Consider the following 20,103-nt stretch of genomic DNA (forward strand, 5'->3'; position numbering starts at 1 on the left):
TTCTTTCTTTCTTTCTTTCTTTCTTTCTTTCTTTCTTTCTTTCTTTCACCACAGGGCCTAGCACAGTGGCCTGCATATAAGTAAATGCTTGGAATATAACAGGCACTTAAATTCGTGTTGACTTGACTTCACATAAGTGTTTGGTGACTGTTTGCTCAGTGAATATCAGCTCCTTGCAAGTAGGGATTATTTCATTCACCATCTTTGTATCCCCAGGGTCCAGCACAGGGCTTGGCATATAGCAGATGCTTAATAAATAGTTGTTGATTTAATGGTCCTAAGAGCAGACTCTTACATAAGGCAGAGCTTTTGAAGGCTGGCAGCTCTCCCATGCCCAGCCAGACATGGCAGGAGCACCCTTCAAGTGCACCATCAGAGTCTAGTCCCACAGTGCCCTGGGCTGGCCCCCTCATCTTAGCAGCCTTTTGTGGACTGACCCAGACTTCCAATTGCCTAGCCCTGGAGCCCTGCCTGCCACAGAAACCATAAGTGAATAATGAGGCCTTATGCCTCGGCAGAAGAACATCTGGCGAACACACATTCCTACTTTCGTTCCTTCCCTCTCTTCTCCCCCCTCCCTCCGCCATCAGGTTCTGCGACCCTGCACTCCCTGAATTCTCTCTCCCAGCCCATCATCTGGGACCATCAGCAGCTGTAGTCCACACTCTCCTACCTGGATCCATTCATGTGGTCATATTCCCTCTTAACATTGACCCTCACGGGCTGGTTGATCCACTCCTGCTGAGGCGGGAGGGGGTTGATTTTGTGGGGCTGGCCATAGTCAGGGTTGCCAGAGGCGGTCATGTCGTTCTTGGGGAGATGAGCTGCTCCAAATGTGGAGTCAAAGAGGGATTGATCGTCGCTCACCACCGACAGAGCCTCCTGGAAGACCATGAGAGGGGAGAGAGAAAGTTGTCAGTGTCACTACTCAATCAGCCATGAGGTGGCTTTTGCACTCTCTGTTTGAGATGGCAAGCTGCTCGGCAGATGCCCTGGGGCTCTATTCACCCGAAAGTCCCCTCTGGGGGAAGTGCAGGTTGAATCACAGGTCCTGGGCCACATTAATCCTTATGCAAACATGTTGGGTTCTTTTTTTGGCTGCTGTGGACAAGGAGGGGGGTGAGGGTGGGGAAGGGTACCATTCCCCTTGTGGTCCAGACATTTGTTAATTTATCTAGAGAGCATCATTATTATGCCGTAGCTTTCCTGTCAGTTTGGGATGGAGGATAGGGATGGAGGCTAGCGATGGAGGCTACCACAGGAGCAAAGGAGAGATGTGGGAGAAAGGCAGCACAGAGATAGCATAGCCTGGAGTGCCCCCTATATGTTGGTGACACAAGAAATGAAATGGTCCCTGGCATTGGAGCAGGCATTGTGGGAAGAATTGGAGTCAGAAGACCTCAGTTCAATTTTCAGTTTTGCTCTTTACTCCCTATGTCACCTTGGACAAGTCACTCAACCTCTGTGGGCCTCTGAATTTTAGAGAAACAGTTTGATACAGTGGAAAAGGTACTGAATTTGGAGTCAGAGGACCTGGATCTGAATCCAGGTTCTGCCACAAACTATCTGTATCACCTTAGACAAGTCAATTAGTCTCTCAGTCTCAGTTCTCCATATATAAAACAAGGGAGTTGGTCAGGGGTGGGGAACCTGCGGCCTGGAGGCCACATGCAGCCTTCTAGGTCCTTGGTTGAGGCCTTTTGACTGAGTCCAAGTTTTATAGAAGAAATCCTTCTCTTAATAGCTCTGTGAGTATGGGTAATTCAGTTAACTTTCTAGGAAGTTCATTTCCTTGTGTATAAAATGGAGATAATTCAAATACTATCTACCTCACAGGTTGTTGTGAGAGAATTATTTACATATGCTATAATATAAATGCTGACTTCTGATTTTGCCACAGAAATCTGTAGGATTATCTTTTCTATGTTTTGACAAGTATCACAACCATCCCTATCATTGCTACTATATGAGATTCTCCCAGTATTCATTAGGTATGTACATCAGAGGCAACAGGTTATGTGAAAAAAAATGCCACAGATTAGAAGATAGTATTATAAAAAGTGAACAATTTTGAGGACGTTTTATAAGGTAAAGAAGAATGAAATGAGCAGAACCACGAGTATAATTTATATGAAAACAATTGTAAGGACAAACAACTTTGAAACCAAACTTGATTAGTAAGAAATACTATCGATACAGGAACCATCTAATCCATGATTCCAGAGGACTGATGATGAAACATGCTACTGCCAAAGAGGTGACAGACTTAAGGTGCAGAATGATATACATAGCTGGTTTTGTATATAGCCATTTAGAGAATGTATTCGTTTGACTCTATTTCTTACAAGAATTTTTTTTTTCAATGGGATGGAAGTGGGAAGAAGAGAAATAGATTTTTTTAAAAAGAAACATGGTGGGGGTGCTACAGATGTGGAATGTTGCTTGCACTTTCAGATGAGGTCATTGTATGGTTAGTTTTGCTAAATTGTTTTACTTTGTTACAAGAAACCTCTCATGGAGTGTGGGGGGGTAATCTGTAAATGTTTGTAGTGGAAAAACAAAACATCAATAAAACTATTTTTAAAAAGGAAAGATAATGGGATTTATATGTGTTTATTACCCCTTTGCCCTTGTAATCCCTCAGAGCTGAGTTTAGACTCCCTTCAAAATAAGGAAAAGAAGCCTTCATCCATCTTCTAACACTTACTATCTGTGTGGCACTGGCCAAATCACTGAAGCCTCTCTGAGTCTCAGTCTCCTTATCTGTAAAATGGGAAAAATAATACCTGTAGTATCTGCTTCATTGGGTTGTTATGAAAATTGAATAAGATAATATACATAAAGTACTTCTTAAACCTTAAAATGCTATATAAATGCTGGGCATTATTATCCTCTATTATTAATTTTTATTCATAAAATGTATATTCTCATAGGCCACCATTAATAATCATTCTCCGTCCATTCACTGACTGATGGTAGTTTCCCCCCATTATGTAACAAACTAAAAAAAGTACAGTACGTGTAGCTACAGATAAAGAACATCAAAGGACCTCTTAGTTTTGAATTTGTTCTATGACCCTCATTTCACTCATCCCCTTTCTTTGAATATCTTCCTCCCCCCAAAAAAACAGATTACAAATTCTGTTCCCCTCTCTCTCTGCTGACCTCACTCGCAGTGCTGTACTTAATGCCAGCACGGCATCCTTGTTTCCAACAGGAAGGCTGTTCTCATGTTGTTTCCGGCTGGGACCAAGGCAGGAAGTACAGGAAATCACATCAGGAAGTCTGCTTCTGGACCAAAAAGGCTTGGATGTTATAGATAAGGCAAAGGGTGAAGGGTTTAAGGTTGAACTTCCAAAGTTATCACCACAACACCCAGAAGGTTCACTGTCCCCAACTGAGTGAATGTGTTTAGTTTCTGGATCTAAAATGTCCTACTCTTGTTTTCCACCTGATGCCCCTATGGTTTGTTCTGTGGAGAGCTGTAGTTCCCTTGATACTGGATGCAAAGTCCTATGGCCACTTCCCTACAAATTAAACTTTGTTCTAATATGCATGTGATGCAAAGACTTTGTTATATGCCCTAGGCTTATTATTCCTTGTCAGTATGTTTGACAGATTGTAAGCTCGCAGAGAGAAAGAATTGATTCGATATAATTCTGGTATTACAATGTCGCACATCATTATAAATGTTTTTTTTGGCCATTATAAAGATGAACTTGCGTAACAGCTCCTTCAATTCAAGATATTAAAAGCTGGGTGTCATCTATGGGGAAAGGGACACTCAGTTTATACACTTTATATCATACATGATGCTATTATATATCATATAAGAAAGAGAAAGAAAGACTACATATGAAAATTCACTGATTTTGGTCAGAGACAAAGAGACCCTCATTTATGTGCTATTTTCAGTGGTCAAACTACTGTGGCAAGAATATACTTAGAATTTGACTGAAACACAGCAAGTGTCTTGTAAACTGTCCCTTCCTCCCAACTCCCATTCATGCCTGGATTATTGTAATCTATCCATCCATCTATCTATCTATCTATCTATCTCTATCTAATCCTAAATTCTCTCTTGTGCTACATCACCAAATACCCATTGGACATTTCCACTTAGGTGTCTTTTAGGAATCTAAAACAGTAAATCCAAACCAGAACCCATTATCTCTTAACAAAATAACTTGCTCCTCTTCCAAATGTCCCTATTTCTGTTAAGAGCTCCACACATTTCTTAAGGAGGATGTTGTGGCATGATGGAAACAGCACCAGATGGGAGTTCAGAAGATGAGCTCTAATGTTAATTCCACCCTTCTGTATTCCTCTTTATTATACTAACACTGTTCCAACATGGTAGCAGATCATCAAAGAGGAAACCAAATGGTAGAGAATTCAGAAGTGCCAAAGGGTTGACACTTATTCAGGTGCTGTGAACACAAAAGCTGTTCACTGCATAGCTATTGAATGAATAAATGTCTACAAGCATTAAACAAATTTTTAAATTTTAAATGCATCCTCATTACTAGTTTAGGGTGTTTTTAAACAGGGTCCCAATTACTCTCCCCCTTTTCTGTTAATACTAATATTAATTATCTGTACATGCAACAGATGAAGAAGACAAGACAGAAAGCTTATCTTTGTATAGACTGGATGAATGGGCTGAAACTAACAAGAATAAATTTAAGAGAGATAAATGTAACGTCCTGCTCTCAGGTTAAAAAAACTCAATCGTACAAGTATGTGATGGACGTGGCTAGAATGCAAATCATATAAAAAAGACCAGAGGAGTGCAATTTCCATATGCATGGCATAATTACCAAAAATAAGTTATGTGACATTAGGTTGCATTAATAGAAATATAGCATCAGGAGCAAAGAAATTTACAGTTCTGCCGTACTCTGTACTATTTGAACCACATCTGGAACACTGTGATCAGCTCTACCTGCCGTGTTAGGGGGAACTATGCCAATACTTCAAGGTAGCATGGACTCCTGGGCTCTTGGAGACTATGATGAGGGCGGGAAGGGGAGAGGTCAAAGCTCTGATAGGCTCTACCAAAATGCAAAGCTTTTACCAAAATGGTCTTGGAAACAAATCATGTTTATTGCCAAAGTCCACATAAGTGTATTATAGGCTCAACACCAAAATGTTGGCCTGAATGAGATTATTAATTTCAGTGGTCATAATGATCCATGAAATGGACCAAAAAAGGCAAAATATACCCTAATTCCTATGAACCCTTTTCCACCTCCACAACAACCGTGTCAAACCATCTAAAAAAACTAATTTACCTGTTAGCACTCTTAATCTTTGTCCTGTCATTAAAAAGTTGATACACTACTGGTAGAACTGAATCATTTCCATCTTGCCATTTTCAATATAAATGAAATAACAGGCATGAAAATGTTTCCAATAAACAGAAGGACAGATTGCGGACCCTTCTTAGAGAGGTGAATAAAGGAATTAATTAAGTTGATTTCATTATATGCCAAAAAGCAAAAAAAAAAACCCCAAAAACCAAGCATAATTTCATTACTTATGTTGTGAATTCCCCTTGCAGGGCTTATGATGAGCACAAACTGAGAAACTACCACAAAGATAATTGTAGCTTATGTGCTGATATCTATAGCAAAGGATTAAGGAAAGACCATTTAATGAAGGACTGTGACAAGCTCCTCCAAACTAAATCAATAAATTCTTTGGTACTCAATGATATATAGTTGCTCCAAACCAACCTATACTCAGGGATTAATTTTCAAAATATCTTAAAGATGGAAGGCTTTCCAAATAATGGGAAAGATCATAGATTGTTCTCTTCTCCCCAAAGAAAAAGGTAACTGAGATGGTATTGGCAACTATTGATCCATATTGCCTCTATAGAATCTTTATGAGAATGGTATATGCAGATATCAAGTACATCCTTGATATAACCATAAGAATAGAATAGACTTTTGTAGACCATTTTCTATCAGCCCACCTTTGACTAAGAGGTATAGGAAACTTAAGATCTGCTGTCCATATGGGTTATTGATTTTTTTTGAAAAGCATTTGATTTAGGAGGACAAAATTCAGTCCCAAAACTTCTCAAGTGATGTACCTTCTACAAAAGCAACACTAAACAAGACCTCATGACAGGTATGACTATGGAGTTAACTTTTTTCAATGATTCACAAATACTAACATCAATTGATTGTATAACAGAGAGATATTCACCAAGAGAATCCGCCGGAGTTGTGCAAGGGTTTAAATAAAAGGATTTTCTGGTGATGGTAAAGTTCTCTTGACATCAGACGATACCATGCAAGTTGCATTATATCTAAAATACTACAAAACTTCCTCAGTTAAATCCACAGTAATGCACAGAAGTTGATCTAACTATTCACACTGGAAATCTTAATGAATATAATAATAATGTTTATATAGGTGCTTTTTGTTGTTTAGTCATATCTAATTCTTTGTGACCCCATTTGGGGTTTTCTTGGCAGAGATACTGGAGTTGTTTGTCATTTCCTTCTCCAACTTTTTTTACAGATGAGGAACTGAGGTAGACAGGGTTAGGTGACTTGACCAAGGTCACATGGCTAGTAAGTGACAGAGCAAGAATCTGAATCCAGATCCTCTGATTCCAAATCTAGCACTCTTTGTGCCATACCATGCTGTGGATGCTCACCTTTGGGAAACCATGCAAATCTTCTATGATCCCAAATTGTTTGCTGCCACAAAAGACCATCTCTTTAACATCACTGTTATCCTAGGCACCTAAGTGGTATAGTATATAAAGTGTCAGACTTAGAGTCAGGAAGACCTGAGTTTGAATTCTGCGTCAGACACTTATTAATGGTGTGACCTTGGGGAAATCACTCAACCTCTCTCAGTTTCAGTTTTACCAGCTACAGCACAGGACTAAGTGTCAGGAAGACAAGAATTCAAATCCTATTTCAGATATTCACTAGTTCTGTAGCCCTGGGCAAGTTACTTAACCTCTGACTGCCTTAGTTTCCTCGTCTGTAAAATGAGAGTAATAATAGCACCTACTTTCCAGAGCTGTTTGTAGAGACAAAACGAGATAGTATTTGTAAAATTTTTTGTTATAGTTATATAGTGTTATATAAATGCTAGCTAGGTGTAGCGTAAGAGTAGTTATAGTACCTACTGCACAGGGTATCAGATGAGAAAATATGTGTAAAGTTCTTTATAAAACCTTAAAGTACTATGTAAATGTTAGCTGCCACATTACACATCCATCATACAGTGAATCATGGGACACCTCTATCTCAGAAGATTCAAAATTACATGTAACTCAAAGGAGAATGAGCAGATGTATGGTGGATATAAATTAGTGCAGGTTACCAACAACTACTTGCTTAAAGAACTCCATTAAAGACATGTCTGACTAGAGGGCAGGGTAGACCAGCCATGTACCGCAAATGGGTAACAACAAGATGGAATGCCCTAGTGGGTTATAGAGTGCTCCATTACTGACTCCTCTCCATTTCCCAAGTAGTACAGTCCCTTGCACTTATACATGTTTGCTTAATGTTGGAACTGAATCTTCAAGTATCTGGAGGGTTGTCATCTGGGAGAGGGATTAGATTAGCCAATGACTACAAGTTACAGAGACAAATACTGGCTAAAATTCCATGACTCTGTAACAACCGGTTCTTCCCCAAAGTGGAATGGGTTGCTTTGCTAGCTAGCAAACTCCGTGTCACTATGACTACTGAAACAGAGGCTAGATGACTTTTTCTTGGAATGTTGCAGAGGGGATTCCTATGGAGGAGAGGTGGAAAGTTAGATTGTTATTTTGATGGCACCATCTAGAGCATATAGTGAGCTGTCTGAGCCTTAGAAATGTTAAGTGATTTGTCCATGGTCTCACAGCTGATATCATAGATGGGATTGGAACCCATAGCTTCCAGACTCCAAGTCAAGCACTCTTTCCACTACAGCATACTTACTCCACATGGATTGTATGACTTCTAAATTCCCTTCCAATGCTGTTTTTTAATTTGCTGGGTTATGGCAGGGAAAGTAGTCTTGTGGGCAATCCACAAGAATATCTACATATTCTTATAAAAAGTGATTGAATCTTCCACTTGCTTAGTAAAACCAGAGTTGGAAAGGCAACCATAGCCATGGGGGAATGGGTAAAGAGAAAAAGAACTGTGTCCAAAATATACCCTTTTAGAGCACATACACCCTTTCAACAAGGGCAGAGTTTTGAATTCCTATATAGGGAATACCTCAGAAAAGGAGACATATTGCATTTCCCAAAGGAAAGGTCCATTCATCTAAACTGCTCCATCATTCTCACAGCCTTGAAGTCTTATGAGAAAAGAAAATTGGTGCTCCACAGGCTTTGCTGGAGGTCAAGGTGGCCGAGGTCACCAGACCAAGAGGCAATGAAGCCAGCAACCTATTCACTGCTCCTTCCTGATGTTGGGGCCTGGCTTGATCAGACCAGAGACCCTGGGTCTTGAATCTAAAGATCTGTTTCATACTTTAACAAGATTGCCCCAGGGAGCATGCTGGTTTTGGCTTTTATCACATTCCTTAAGTAATGACATGAAGCTCCCACTCTCCTATTCTGAGAAGTGCTGTCATATGTGTGCAAGTCTTTAGGGAGGAACTGCCTGCCCTTAAACCTGGGTCTCTGGAAACAAGCAAATTCTTTAGCCAAAGATAAGTCTAGAGATGTGGGCTTTTTGTTTGTTGGGAGATTTTTGTTGTTTTTGTCTTTATGACAGGAGAGGGCTAAGGAGGATAGAATAGAGCTAAGACAATAGAACCAACACTTCATTGATCCCTCAATTATCCAGAAGGAATGATCCATTGTAGGAATTATAGATGCTGCTTAGTTTCCCCTTTGCTTCTTTCCACAGTTAGCTATTTGTTCATTTACCTGCTCATTAGCATCTCCAACAGAGGCCAAGTGGGAGAAGTGAGAGGATGCAAAATACACAGGATATACCTACTTATCTTTTCTTTTTTCTTACCTATTTAGCAAGGGTAAAGCAAATTTGCTTACCTAATTAGCAAGGTAAGCAAAAAAGAAGGTAGAAAATATCAGTCAATGAGCAGATATGTATTTAGCACCTGCCATGTGCAAGTCATTGAGCTAGGTCCTGTCTTGTGAACTATTGAGGTATAAGGGCTTTGTGGTTCATTTTCACCAGCTCCTTGAGCCACTGCTATGGGCCAAGAAAGCATTATGCTAGGTGCTGAGGGAGATAAGAGCACACCCTGATCTGATGGAGTTTGTAGTCTAGTATGAAGGATGTCAGTCAACTAGCATTGATTAAGCATCTATTGTGTGCCAGGCACTGTGCTATTACATGCATATAAATAAATATAAAGAGGTTGCTAGAGCTTATTAGTTCATTCAATTTGTTTATTCACAGATGAAGAAAATGAAGCCATAAAGGCTAAGTGATTTGTTCAATTATGACCTTAAATTTATATCGTGTTAAAAGCTATCAAAGGTCAGCTAGGTCCCGCAGTAGATAGGGCATGGAGGTTGGAATCAGGAAGACTCATTTTCATGAATTCAAATTTGCCATCACACACTTACTAGCTGTGTGACCCTGGGCAAGTCACTTAATCCTGTTTGCCTTAGTTCCTTATCTGTAAAATGAACTGGAGAAGGAAATGGCAAACCAGCCCAATATCTCTGCCAAGAAAACCCAAATGGAGTTATGAAGAGTCCGACATGACTGAAAAATGACTAAACAACAAATAAGTTTCCAAAGCATTTTGATATATGTTAACTTATTTTAACCTCATGCTACCTCTATGAGGTAAGGAGGGGAGGTATTTTCATCCTCAGAAACAAACACCATAAGAGAGGCACAAGTTGAAGACAGGTGGGACAAATGTAATATTTGGGGAGATGTCCATTTCCCCAAACCAGAAATACTGTCCTCCCCATCTGTGGCTATTGTTGGTTTGGGGAGATGTTGGAGTAGGATTTGAGGGAAAGGAAGTAGATTAGTTCAGTTGAAGATCAAGGTATGTGAAGGGAGGGTAGTGTGAGATAAGGCTAGAAAATTAGGTGGAAGGTCTTGAATGCCCCACTAAGTACTTCTAGATTTATCCCCCGACAATAGGAAACCATTGAAGGTTTTTGGGCAGTATAAGCAAATATGTAGATGTATGTATAAGAAAAATTAATTGGGTACACCCACAACATTTAGGATAGACAGGAGCAGGAAAGGATGAGAAATAGGAAGAATAGTTTGGACACTATTGCAATAGTTGAGGAAAGAAATAACAAGGGTCTGAGCCCAGATGATGACAATAGAAACAGAAAGGATGGGACAGAGGTCTTCATCTATGCCAGAACCACAATCCCCCAATTAATCTCATCTATGAGTAAGCTCATTTCCAAAGGATCACATTTAGAGATGACAGAACCCCAAAATATCTTTTTTATTCCATTTATTCCTAAAATGCAAGATGAAAGAATTGGATATATTTAGTAAAGACTTAGGTATAGGTGATGGCCATCTCATCTTCAAGCAATTGTAGGTTTGTCACTTGAAAGAGGGATTTGATTTGTTTTGCCTGGGCCCAGGGGATGGAGATAAAAACAATGGGTAGAAGCTACAGAGGCATAAATTTAAGTCTGAGGAAAGGAAAAAGAATCCAGACAATTACACTGGTCCAAAAGAGGAACAGACCAACTCAGGAGGCAGTAGCATATCTCAACTAGAAGCCTTAAAGCAAAGTCTGGATTCTTTCTTATTTAATATATTGTAGGGGTGATATTTGTTCATATAGGGGTTAGATTAGATCAGTGCTTCTTAAACTGTGAAAAAATTGGCAAGAGTAAAAAGTTTCTGAATGCACAATGACCAAAAATTAATTAAAAATCAAACATGTAGTAACCCTAATCCTAAATGCACTTGCTCATGTTGCATCCGGTAACTTCATTGCAGCCTTGGTTCTGAACACAAAGCATGTGCACTTTACATTGTGTATGCCCTCAGGCCAGGCAATGTCAAGTCTACTAAAATGCAAAAAGGGGTTGTGTGGAAAAGTTTAAGACGTCCTGGATTAGATGACCTATGAGATCCTTTCTCACCCTGAGATTCTGTGATTCAGAAATACTTCATCAGTACACCAAGGATCTGGTGGGTACACCCTCTATTGTTACAGACTGAAACCTGTCTTTAATTTAGCTATAGAGGACAGAATTCATCACTTTCAGGACAACCAGGCCCTTGGATGACAGATATATGATCCATCACTAGACTTCTACTCAAAGCCTTTTTCCAGCCTGGAAGGAACTTGACATAGTCTTCAAAAGCACATGGTCACCCCTCCACCCACTATATGACTGCAGAAGAGTACATTAATGGAGATGGGTTAGGGAAAATTGCCCAATTTATTTCTAGATTTTAAAACAAAGGCTGGTTAGATTTTGATCAGTGGGTGAGAATAATCATTTTTTAAATTTTGTTTCCTCTTAATGCCGAACTGGGGCTATATAATTAAGCCTATTATTGAGCCCAGAGTCCCTGACTGATTTCTAAACACAATTAATTCAACATTTTTTTCCCCAGGTCACTTAAACCTTAACTCACAGAGAGGGCTTCTGCATTGGATAACCCTGCGAGAGGCAGATGGCTGAGTTCCTGGAAGATGCAATCAGAATTCCTTGCAGATGAAAGTACTTTATTTAATGGGGTTTAATAAATTAAAGGGAAGAGCATGAATGAGTTGAGAGAAGAGGGTCTCAGACCACCATAAAAACTGGAGAGAGACATGCGTTGTAACAGAATCCAGAGCTATAACCCTTTTGTTAATCACAGGTCTCCTATTAGACTTTGCTCAAGGTCTCCCGTGGGTATTTACCTTGGTTGTTGACTTTGAGTTTTCACAGTCACTTTTCTGACCATAACCACATTTAAAGGGCATTTCTAAAGATCAAAGTTGAATTCTCCTCCTACAGAGTGACTTTACTTACAAAAAATAAAAATAAAGAGAAGCTGAATATGGAAACTAACAGGCAAGGGCTGAAAGGTTAGCCTGAACCCCCAGAGGGGGAAACTTCACAGTGTTTCACTTTCTCTTTTCTTATAGTCCTGAAACCATTCTGCAAGCTCCTCTTTCCCAGGGAATGTGGAGGTAAAAATATAATAGCTAACATTTATATAGTGCTTACTATGTGCCAGGTATTTAACTAAGCACTTTACAATTATTATCTCATTTGATCCTTAGAACAACCCTGCTAATATTGTCTCCAATTTACAAATGAAGAAATTGAGGCAAATGGTGGTCAGGGGGTTTACCCAGGGTCACAGAGCTAGCAAGTATCTGAGGCCAAATTTGAACTCAGATCTTCCTGTCTCCTGGCCTGGCACTTCATCCACAGTACCACCTAGCTGCCGGGAAGAGGAGGAAGAAGAATGGGCAAAGCTCTGTCACGTACATTTCTTTGCCTTCTGACATTAGGAGCCAGTTCCCTGTCTCACCCTCCCCTCAGGTGTTGCTGGAGAAAAAAGAGGACAATGAATTTCAAATATCAGTGTATTAGCTGTCTCTCATGCCTAGAATGCATTCTGTCCTCCTCACCTCCAACTCTTCTTAGAATCCCTAGCTCCCTTCAAGGTTCAATTCAAGTGTTATCTTCTATACAAAACCTTTCGGGATCAAACTGCTGGTGTCTTCCACCAAAACTGCTATGTATCTATCTATCTATAGATGCTATACACACACACACACACACACACACACACACACACACACATACACAACATATAAATATATTCATATATGAATATATCATTTAAATGTCATATTAATGATATGTTCATATTAATATATTAATAATATGGTGATATTTATTTATATATTATACATCATGGTATATAATATATTGTTTGTTACTTCAATGTGGATTATTAATTATAGTATATTAGAATATATTCTATGCACAGACATATTCACATATAATTGTATATATATTCATATATGAGTATACAATATACATGCATGCATGTACACAGCTACAGGCACATACATGCATATACACATATACACATACACATTACATGTACATATAAACTCCTTGAGAGCAGGGATGGCTTTACTTCTTTCTTTGTATCCCAGCACTTAGCCTAGTGCCTGGTACACAAAAAGTGCTAAATAAATGCTTATTGATTAGTGGCTTCAGTTTCCTTTTCCATAAAATGGAGGCCATAATTATAATAGCGACTCACATTTATTGAGTCCTGTAAGGTTTATAACCCAATCCCGTGAGGTTTGGAGTGAAAATATTATGAACCTCATTTCACAAATGAGGAAACCGAGGCTCAAAGAGATGAAATGACTTGCCCTATGTCACACCACTAAACGAGTGTTGGAGCAGGATCCAAACCCAGGTTTCCTGGCTCCAAGTTCGGGTTCTATCATGGCCTTGCTTATCCGCTTATTAAGGGAATTGGTTTTGTGAATTCAGTCAAAGGGCTGCACTTGAGGACCTAGTGGGCCATATGTGGCCTCAAGGCTGAAGGCTCCTGACTCCTGGCCTAACCTCTCACCTCCCTCGGGAAGTTAGAAGGAATTGATAAAGCCTGTGCCTCTGAAATGATATGATATTGACTTCATAACCCTGAAACAATAAGAGAAGAATTTAGGTAAATAGAACAAAACTGAAAGGACAAACAGTCTTCATTTACTAAATTCCTTGAAAAATGTATATATTATATTATACATTATACATATAGATGGACATATATTGATATATGTGTGTACATACATATTTACACAGGGTTTCCCAGAAGTCTTCTATGCAGTTTTCAGTTTTAATAGTTTAAACTGCACTAAGACGTTTAGAATGACCTGTATATGTAGATGTATACATCTATGTGCGTATACACATCTATTTGTATGGCTATAGATATAGACATACACATAGTTTAGACATAGAAATAGATGTAGACATAGATGTATAGATATCAATTAGACATAAATATAGATAGAGACAGTCATAGATTAGATATAGAAGTAGATATAGGTATAGACATAGACTATAGATTTAGACAGAGATAGACAGATTACATATAGATATAAATAGATGAGATAGACATAGATTATAGACACAGATATATAGTTTCTCTCTTTCATAGTTAACTGATTGGCTAATACTTTTCTCATGTCAAGTGATTGATTGCCAAGTAAGCATACTCATTATATTGATGCCATGTGAGGATTGGTGAGTATTTAGATTGTTAAGGCTTGTACTGCAAAGGTGGGTTTTCAGGGCAACCTAGGGAATTTGGAAGTAGAAGTAGGATGGTGAAGGAGGTACCTAACTTAGAAATATTTATTCCACTCAGGTCTATTATGATAAAAGGCAGAGACTTCTGCTCAGAGCTTTGACTGTTTGTTCATGGGCCAACCTGTCTTAAATCTAAAACCTGGTCACCTGAGCCTGCTTCACTAAAGTGAAACTTGCAGTCCCATCAATATGACTCTGAGATTTTTCGATTAAGCTTTGTTAAATTCTTTCTGAGCTCTCCACTCATTCCCTGACCCTCCCATCCTCATTGCTCTGGCCAATGATCATTACATGGTTGAATTTGAACAGCCAAACCACTGACCATTCTCCCCACTCTCCCACCCTCATCCACTCTGGGCCCTATTCTCAGAGGCAATGATCTTATCCGGCAATTTCCTCCTCTGACACAGTTTCCATGGCAACTTGTGCCCTCATAATCACAGGAAGCCCATGAGGAAACATACACAGGGCGGCTCCTTCAATCCAATCATTCCAGCAGTGAGCCAGGGAGCACCCTTTCAATAGAATGGTCTTCCAGAAACCGAGCCAGCCTGAGAGCAAGTGGATTCCACCTGCCCACAGGATAGGAGATTCCACTGTGCCACAGGCACATCCATGAAAAGCCATATTGAATGACATTTAAATTCAATGGACAAGTAGGGTAGAAGCCATGAGACACCGGGTTATTTTTAACACGGGGATCTGGGATGAGGGGGAAACAAAGTTCCATTCATTGCCCCATCTCTAATGGATAACTCATTCCATGAGTCAGGCCTAAGGACTGGGTTCAATGATTTCTCCACTACAAATTATGGGCCCATCTTGACCTTGGAGGAAGTGGTCTTGAAGATATTGTATTTGAAGCTACCCCAACTGAATGAATCCTTCTATGTTAAGTGGATAACTTTTAAAATCAGAGGTTGTACAAGACTTTTTTTTCAAGAGTTAGAACTGTTCCAGGGATGGAAATATGGAAATAGCAGGTACTTAAACACAACAGGACATCAAGAGTCTTTCTTAAGTCCTAGTTTAAGTAACTTTATTTCTTTTCTTCTCCTCTCCCCAATTTCCTGTTCTGTATCCCTCCTTCCATTCTTCGGTCTCCTCCTTTCCCTTATTTCCTTTCCTTTCTTCTACCTTCCTACCTCTCCATCCATTATTTGATTAATTTCTCTTCAATTATTTTCTTCTTTTGGTCACCATACATATTAATTTTCCCCTCACCTGTGCAAATGAGCAATACTTCTGTTTCTTTAGGTAAATTTTCAACATAAATTGCCAGGCAATCCCTAGAACTCTGCAATGACCACTATGAGACCTCAACTTTCAAATTAAAAGAACAGAAATGAACCCCTAGAATTTTTGCCCATGCTATTCCCAGATCTGGAAAACACATCCTTGTGCTTTCTGCCCATAGACATGCTTTGAGGACCAACTCTTTGTCTCACATTTGCCATCAAATATTGCTGGATACTCTAGCCTTTAAGTGATTTCTCTCTCCCTTAAATATGTTTCACACTTAATATTTGTACCATGTCATCATCATTTAATATAGTATCTAGCACAATGTCTTTAATGTAGTAATTCCTTCATAAATGTTGAATCACATGCACATTAAATTAATCATATACAGCTTTTTGACATCTTATATAACTTAATTTTTCTGAAAGGCAGTATGTCATAGTAATGATGATGATGATGATGACCATTAGCATTTATGCAGCACTTTGAAGTTTACAAAGGGCTTTATAAATATTATCCCATTTTATCCTCACACCAACTCTGGGAAATGGGCTTTTGTATTATCCTCCTTTTACAGATGAGAAAACTGAGGCATATAGGTTAAATGACTTGCCCAGGGTCACACAGCTAGTAAGTAGCTGAGGTAAGATTGGAACTCAGGTCTCCTAGCATTCTATCCATTGAGTTACCTAATTGCTCCTAAAAGTACCACTGATATTGAAGCTAAAGGTTTTTGGTTTGAGTCTTGGCTCCAATATTACTAGCTGTGTGAACCTTGACTGGTCATTCAACCACTTTGAGCTTCAGTGTTTCCACACGTAAAATTGGGACAATATATTACTTACTTTAAAGGTTTTTGTGAGGAAAGCACTTTGTAAACTTACAAGCACTACATAAATGTAAGGTTTTTTTGATGATGATGATGATGATGATGATTTCTTGTCTCCCCCTTCAAGATTAAAATTTCTCTGGAGGCAGGAATTGTGTATTAGGTACTTTGTTTCCTCCATGACACCAACCACAGTAATATGCATGTAGTAGCTATACCAGAAATTCAAGAAGGATAATTACAACCCAGTGTATTCACCCATCCAAAATCCAAATGCAGAGAACATTGTAATAGAGGTCATAAAAACAGAGTTCTAAGCTTGTCTCTGTCACTAACTAGCCATGTGACCCTGGTGAAGTCGCTGAACTCCTCTGGCTTCCTTATCTTCAAAATCATGGAGTTGGACTATTTGATTTCTAAGGTCCCTGACATCCTGAATTCTAAGCTATTGCAAAGTGGTTTCACCAAATGTCCTCTGACAAGCCCATTTTGTTGACATCCCTTCCAGCTTTAAAACTCTATGGTCTGTGATTAAACTCCAGAGTTCTGATTTTCTCTAATTTAAGCCATTTCTCCTTATGATACCATTACTTCTTGATGCACCTTCCACTAGGGAGGTAGAAAGGAGCCTGGTAGAAAGGCAGTCCTGGTCTGAGAAGAAGAAAGCCAGGCATTGAGCTTTCTTTGAGGAGTCCCCCACCATCATTTCCCTGAAGCTTGGACTCCATCTCCGGTCCCCAACTGGTCTCCCAGTTGGCAGCCACACTCAAAGAGGCCGCCCCACTGGGTTGGCCAGTGTCCCTGTTTGACTTCAGTGCCAAACCCAAGTCGTCTGGCACTGTGGCAGGCCCTGTCTCTCTGCATAAGCCTATAGAAAAAGCAGATACTTTGTGAACAAGTCCTGCCTCGGACTTCCAATGAAAACATCTCAGCAGGATTACGTGGAGATATTTTCTTTGTCAATCTCAGGCAAGATATTTTAACAGGAAAACCCAGCTGAAACCACTGAAAGTTCCCAGGGGCTTTGGACTGATCTGGTTACTTTACAAAGGGCATTTAGTTTTTCATCTTGGAGGCTCCTGCAGGTATGAGGCTAACTCAATAGGAAGCATGTTTGCCTTTAAAGCTCAAGGTCATGGGTTCATACACTGGCAGGGAGGCTTGATCTCAGCTACACCATGAATTGTTGGTAAATGAGGGACTGACTTGCCTATGAAGAGATGAGTCTGAAGAGATGCCCAACAGTTTACTAAGAAACTTTCCAAGCCTCCATTTTCTATTTCCTTATATTTTCCTTCTTCAGCCTCTCTTCTCTCCAAGATTGAAATCCATTGCATTCACAATGGGTTTGGTAACTGATAAGGGAACCTGGATTTCCAAAGCCAATTCTATTCACCCCCAGAGAAGATTGTGGGAGTCAAATGTCAACAAAGGAACTTTGTGGTCTTCTTGCTTCTTCCAACCCAAACCAAGAAAGGTTTCTGGTTTAACCTCAGCTCCATAGGCACTCATCACATATCATCTTAAAGGATTCTGGGTAAGAACAGAAAAAGCATACTCTGAACTCATAATAGCCTTGTGTGGATAGAGATTTGCATAATTGTGAGTGCCCAGATAAAAATTCTCTAGCAGCAAAAAAAGAAAAATGTGCCTCCCTCAGCAACTCCCTCAATAAAGCATCCAGTTTTAAGTCAGGAGAGACCAGGGTTTGGATTCCACCTGTGACACTAGCTGTATGACTACTGGGGAAAAACTTCACTTAAGTTCCCTAAGCTTCAGTTTCTTCATCTGTAAATGGTGATAGAAATATCCACGGAGCCTACCTCACAAGTTTGTTTTGAGGCTCAGAGGAGTTAATTGCATATACAATACTCTGTAATTCTTACAGTATTACATAAATGTCAGCAATACTCCAAGGGAAAACTTACTAAAAAATCATCTTTAAACTGTATGCACAAGAAAATTAGTTAATGTTGGCATAGCCTAAAAATTAAGAGGTAAAGTGATGTCAACTTTGGTCCAAGTCCTGAGAACAATCAGTATGCTGATAGGAGAACTTGGAATTTTTACTTTAGAGGAAATGATCTGGATAATAATCATTTTTTAAAGAACTATCTTTAAAAAGGTTATTGCCAGTGGTTGAGTCCTTGTGTTATGGTTCAGATATTTTAAAATTGCCATACTATCAAGATGGATATGGATTTTTAAAAAAATTTCTTAAATTCAGTTCTTGAATCTTAAAAAAGGAAATATCTCACCTCTTCATAAATTACATTTTTTAAAAGATTATTTGGAATAAATTTTCACATACTGGGAAGGAAAAAAAGAAATGGGGTTTGGTCTAGTCTTAATGCTCTTTATTGGTATTGGATAGTTATTTTGACCTGTTAGCCCAAGTATTTGAATAAATATTGATATTCTTAAATCACACTGTTCTTTGTGACCAGAAGAATGTATGGTAGTATCTCTAGGATCTAGACCATAAATATAATCAATGTACTCACTTGTACTCAAGTGGAGTCAACCAACAGAGTCCTGATCTCATTGTTTACTGTTATATATTGACCATGATATAGTTTAAGTCTACTCTGCAGTAGGACCCTAAGAATCTGTCTCTCTGACAAACTGAGTGAAAATTAGCCTTCAGCTAGTAATTTAGAATTATTTTAGTTGCCTGGGAAACTGGCTATTTCTTAGGAAATATTCGCTGAATTTGATCCTAATAGAGGGTCCATTTGAATAATTCAGTAATCGCTGTGTAGCTAGAACCTGAGTGTGTAGGGGAGGGATAAGGATGTCGACTCCATGGTGTGTGTTGGGGGAAGGGTGAGGTAGAGGGATGTAAGTTTCCTTCCACATGGACATCATGCTATTAACCAGAAGTTTCAGGAATAAGCCTGAAGTCATGAACACCTATGGAGTAAAGGCAGCCAAGATTTCCTGAGAGAAGAGGAAACAGGCTTCACTCAACCTGTCCTACAACGACTCTAAGAGGCCCATATTCAGTAGACAGTTCATTGTGTGTACCTTTTAGTCACATCCTTATTATTTAAATAACATACATTTTGCATTTTGCTTTCCTGAAGAGGGTGGGACAGAAATTTTCTCAACAAGTCAAGTAAAGAAGCACTTTTCTTAAGCATTTTAATCCTGGCCAAGTCATTTAACCCCTCCATGTCTGAATGACTACTTCACTAAAGTGCGAATGATAGTATTTGCCGTGGGCAGAGTTATCTCATAGACTTGTTGTAAAAAATTCAATTAGATAATTATTCCAATATGCTTTGAAAACCATAGTATCCACAAATGTAAAGAACAAAATATGTATTTTACAAACACATTAAATTTCACTATATTTGGGAGTAATAGCTTTCCTACCACCCCACCCTATTAGAGCTACTTCCATTGGTTATACTGAAAAGACACAGGACAAATAGGAAGAAAACTCTAATAACTGTATCAAAGAGCAGGAACAATTCATAGGAGTAGAGTACAACGATCTTAGTAGAATGCAATCATCTTAGTGATCTTAGAAGGAGGGCTGATGTACCAGGAAGGTTAATATATCTTTGACCTTCAATACCATAAGGGACTTCCCTGATGCCATATAGCCAGAAATTTAATTAGATATATTATTTATAGACCTTCTAAAAGGCAGAAGGAGAAGAAGAAGGAGGAGAAGGAGAAGAAGGAGAAGGAGAAGAAGAAGAAGAAGAAGAAGAAGAAGAAGAAGAAGAAGAAGAAG

General features: G+C 39.1%; 1 protein-coding gene across 5 annotated transcripts in view; it reads right to left on the reverse strand.

Moving 5' to 3' along the window:
- The window catches only part of FLI1 (Fli-1 proto-oncogene, ETS transcription factor), a 166,700-nt gene that overhangs the window by 78,222 nt on the left and 68,375 nt on the right, over nt 1–20,103 (reverse strand). For 4 of the 5 annotated variants that reach the window (XM_027877651.1, XM_027877653.1, XM_027877655.1 and 1 more), the window contains one exon: nt 674–882. The exons of the other annotated variant lie outside the window; for it this stretch is intronic. In XM_027877651.1, coding sequence (XP_027733452.1) covers nt 674–882 — 209 coding nt within the window. The remainder of the gene's footprint in view (nt 1–673; nt 883–20,103) is intronic. 5 annotated transcript variants of the gene reach the window in all.

This window comes from Vombatus ursinus, unplaced genomic scaffold (genome assembly GCF_900497805.2).
Source record: "Vombatus ursinus unplaced genomic scaffold, bare-nosed wombat genome assembly UNPS02014813.1, whole genome shotgun sequence".
In the NCBI taxonomy this organism is placed as follows: domain Eukaryota; kingdom Metazoa; phylum Chordata; class Mammalia; order Diprotodontia; family Vombatidae; genus Vombatus; species Vombatus ursinus.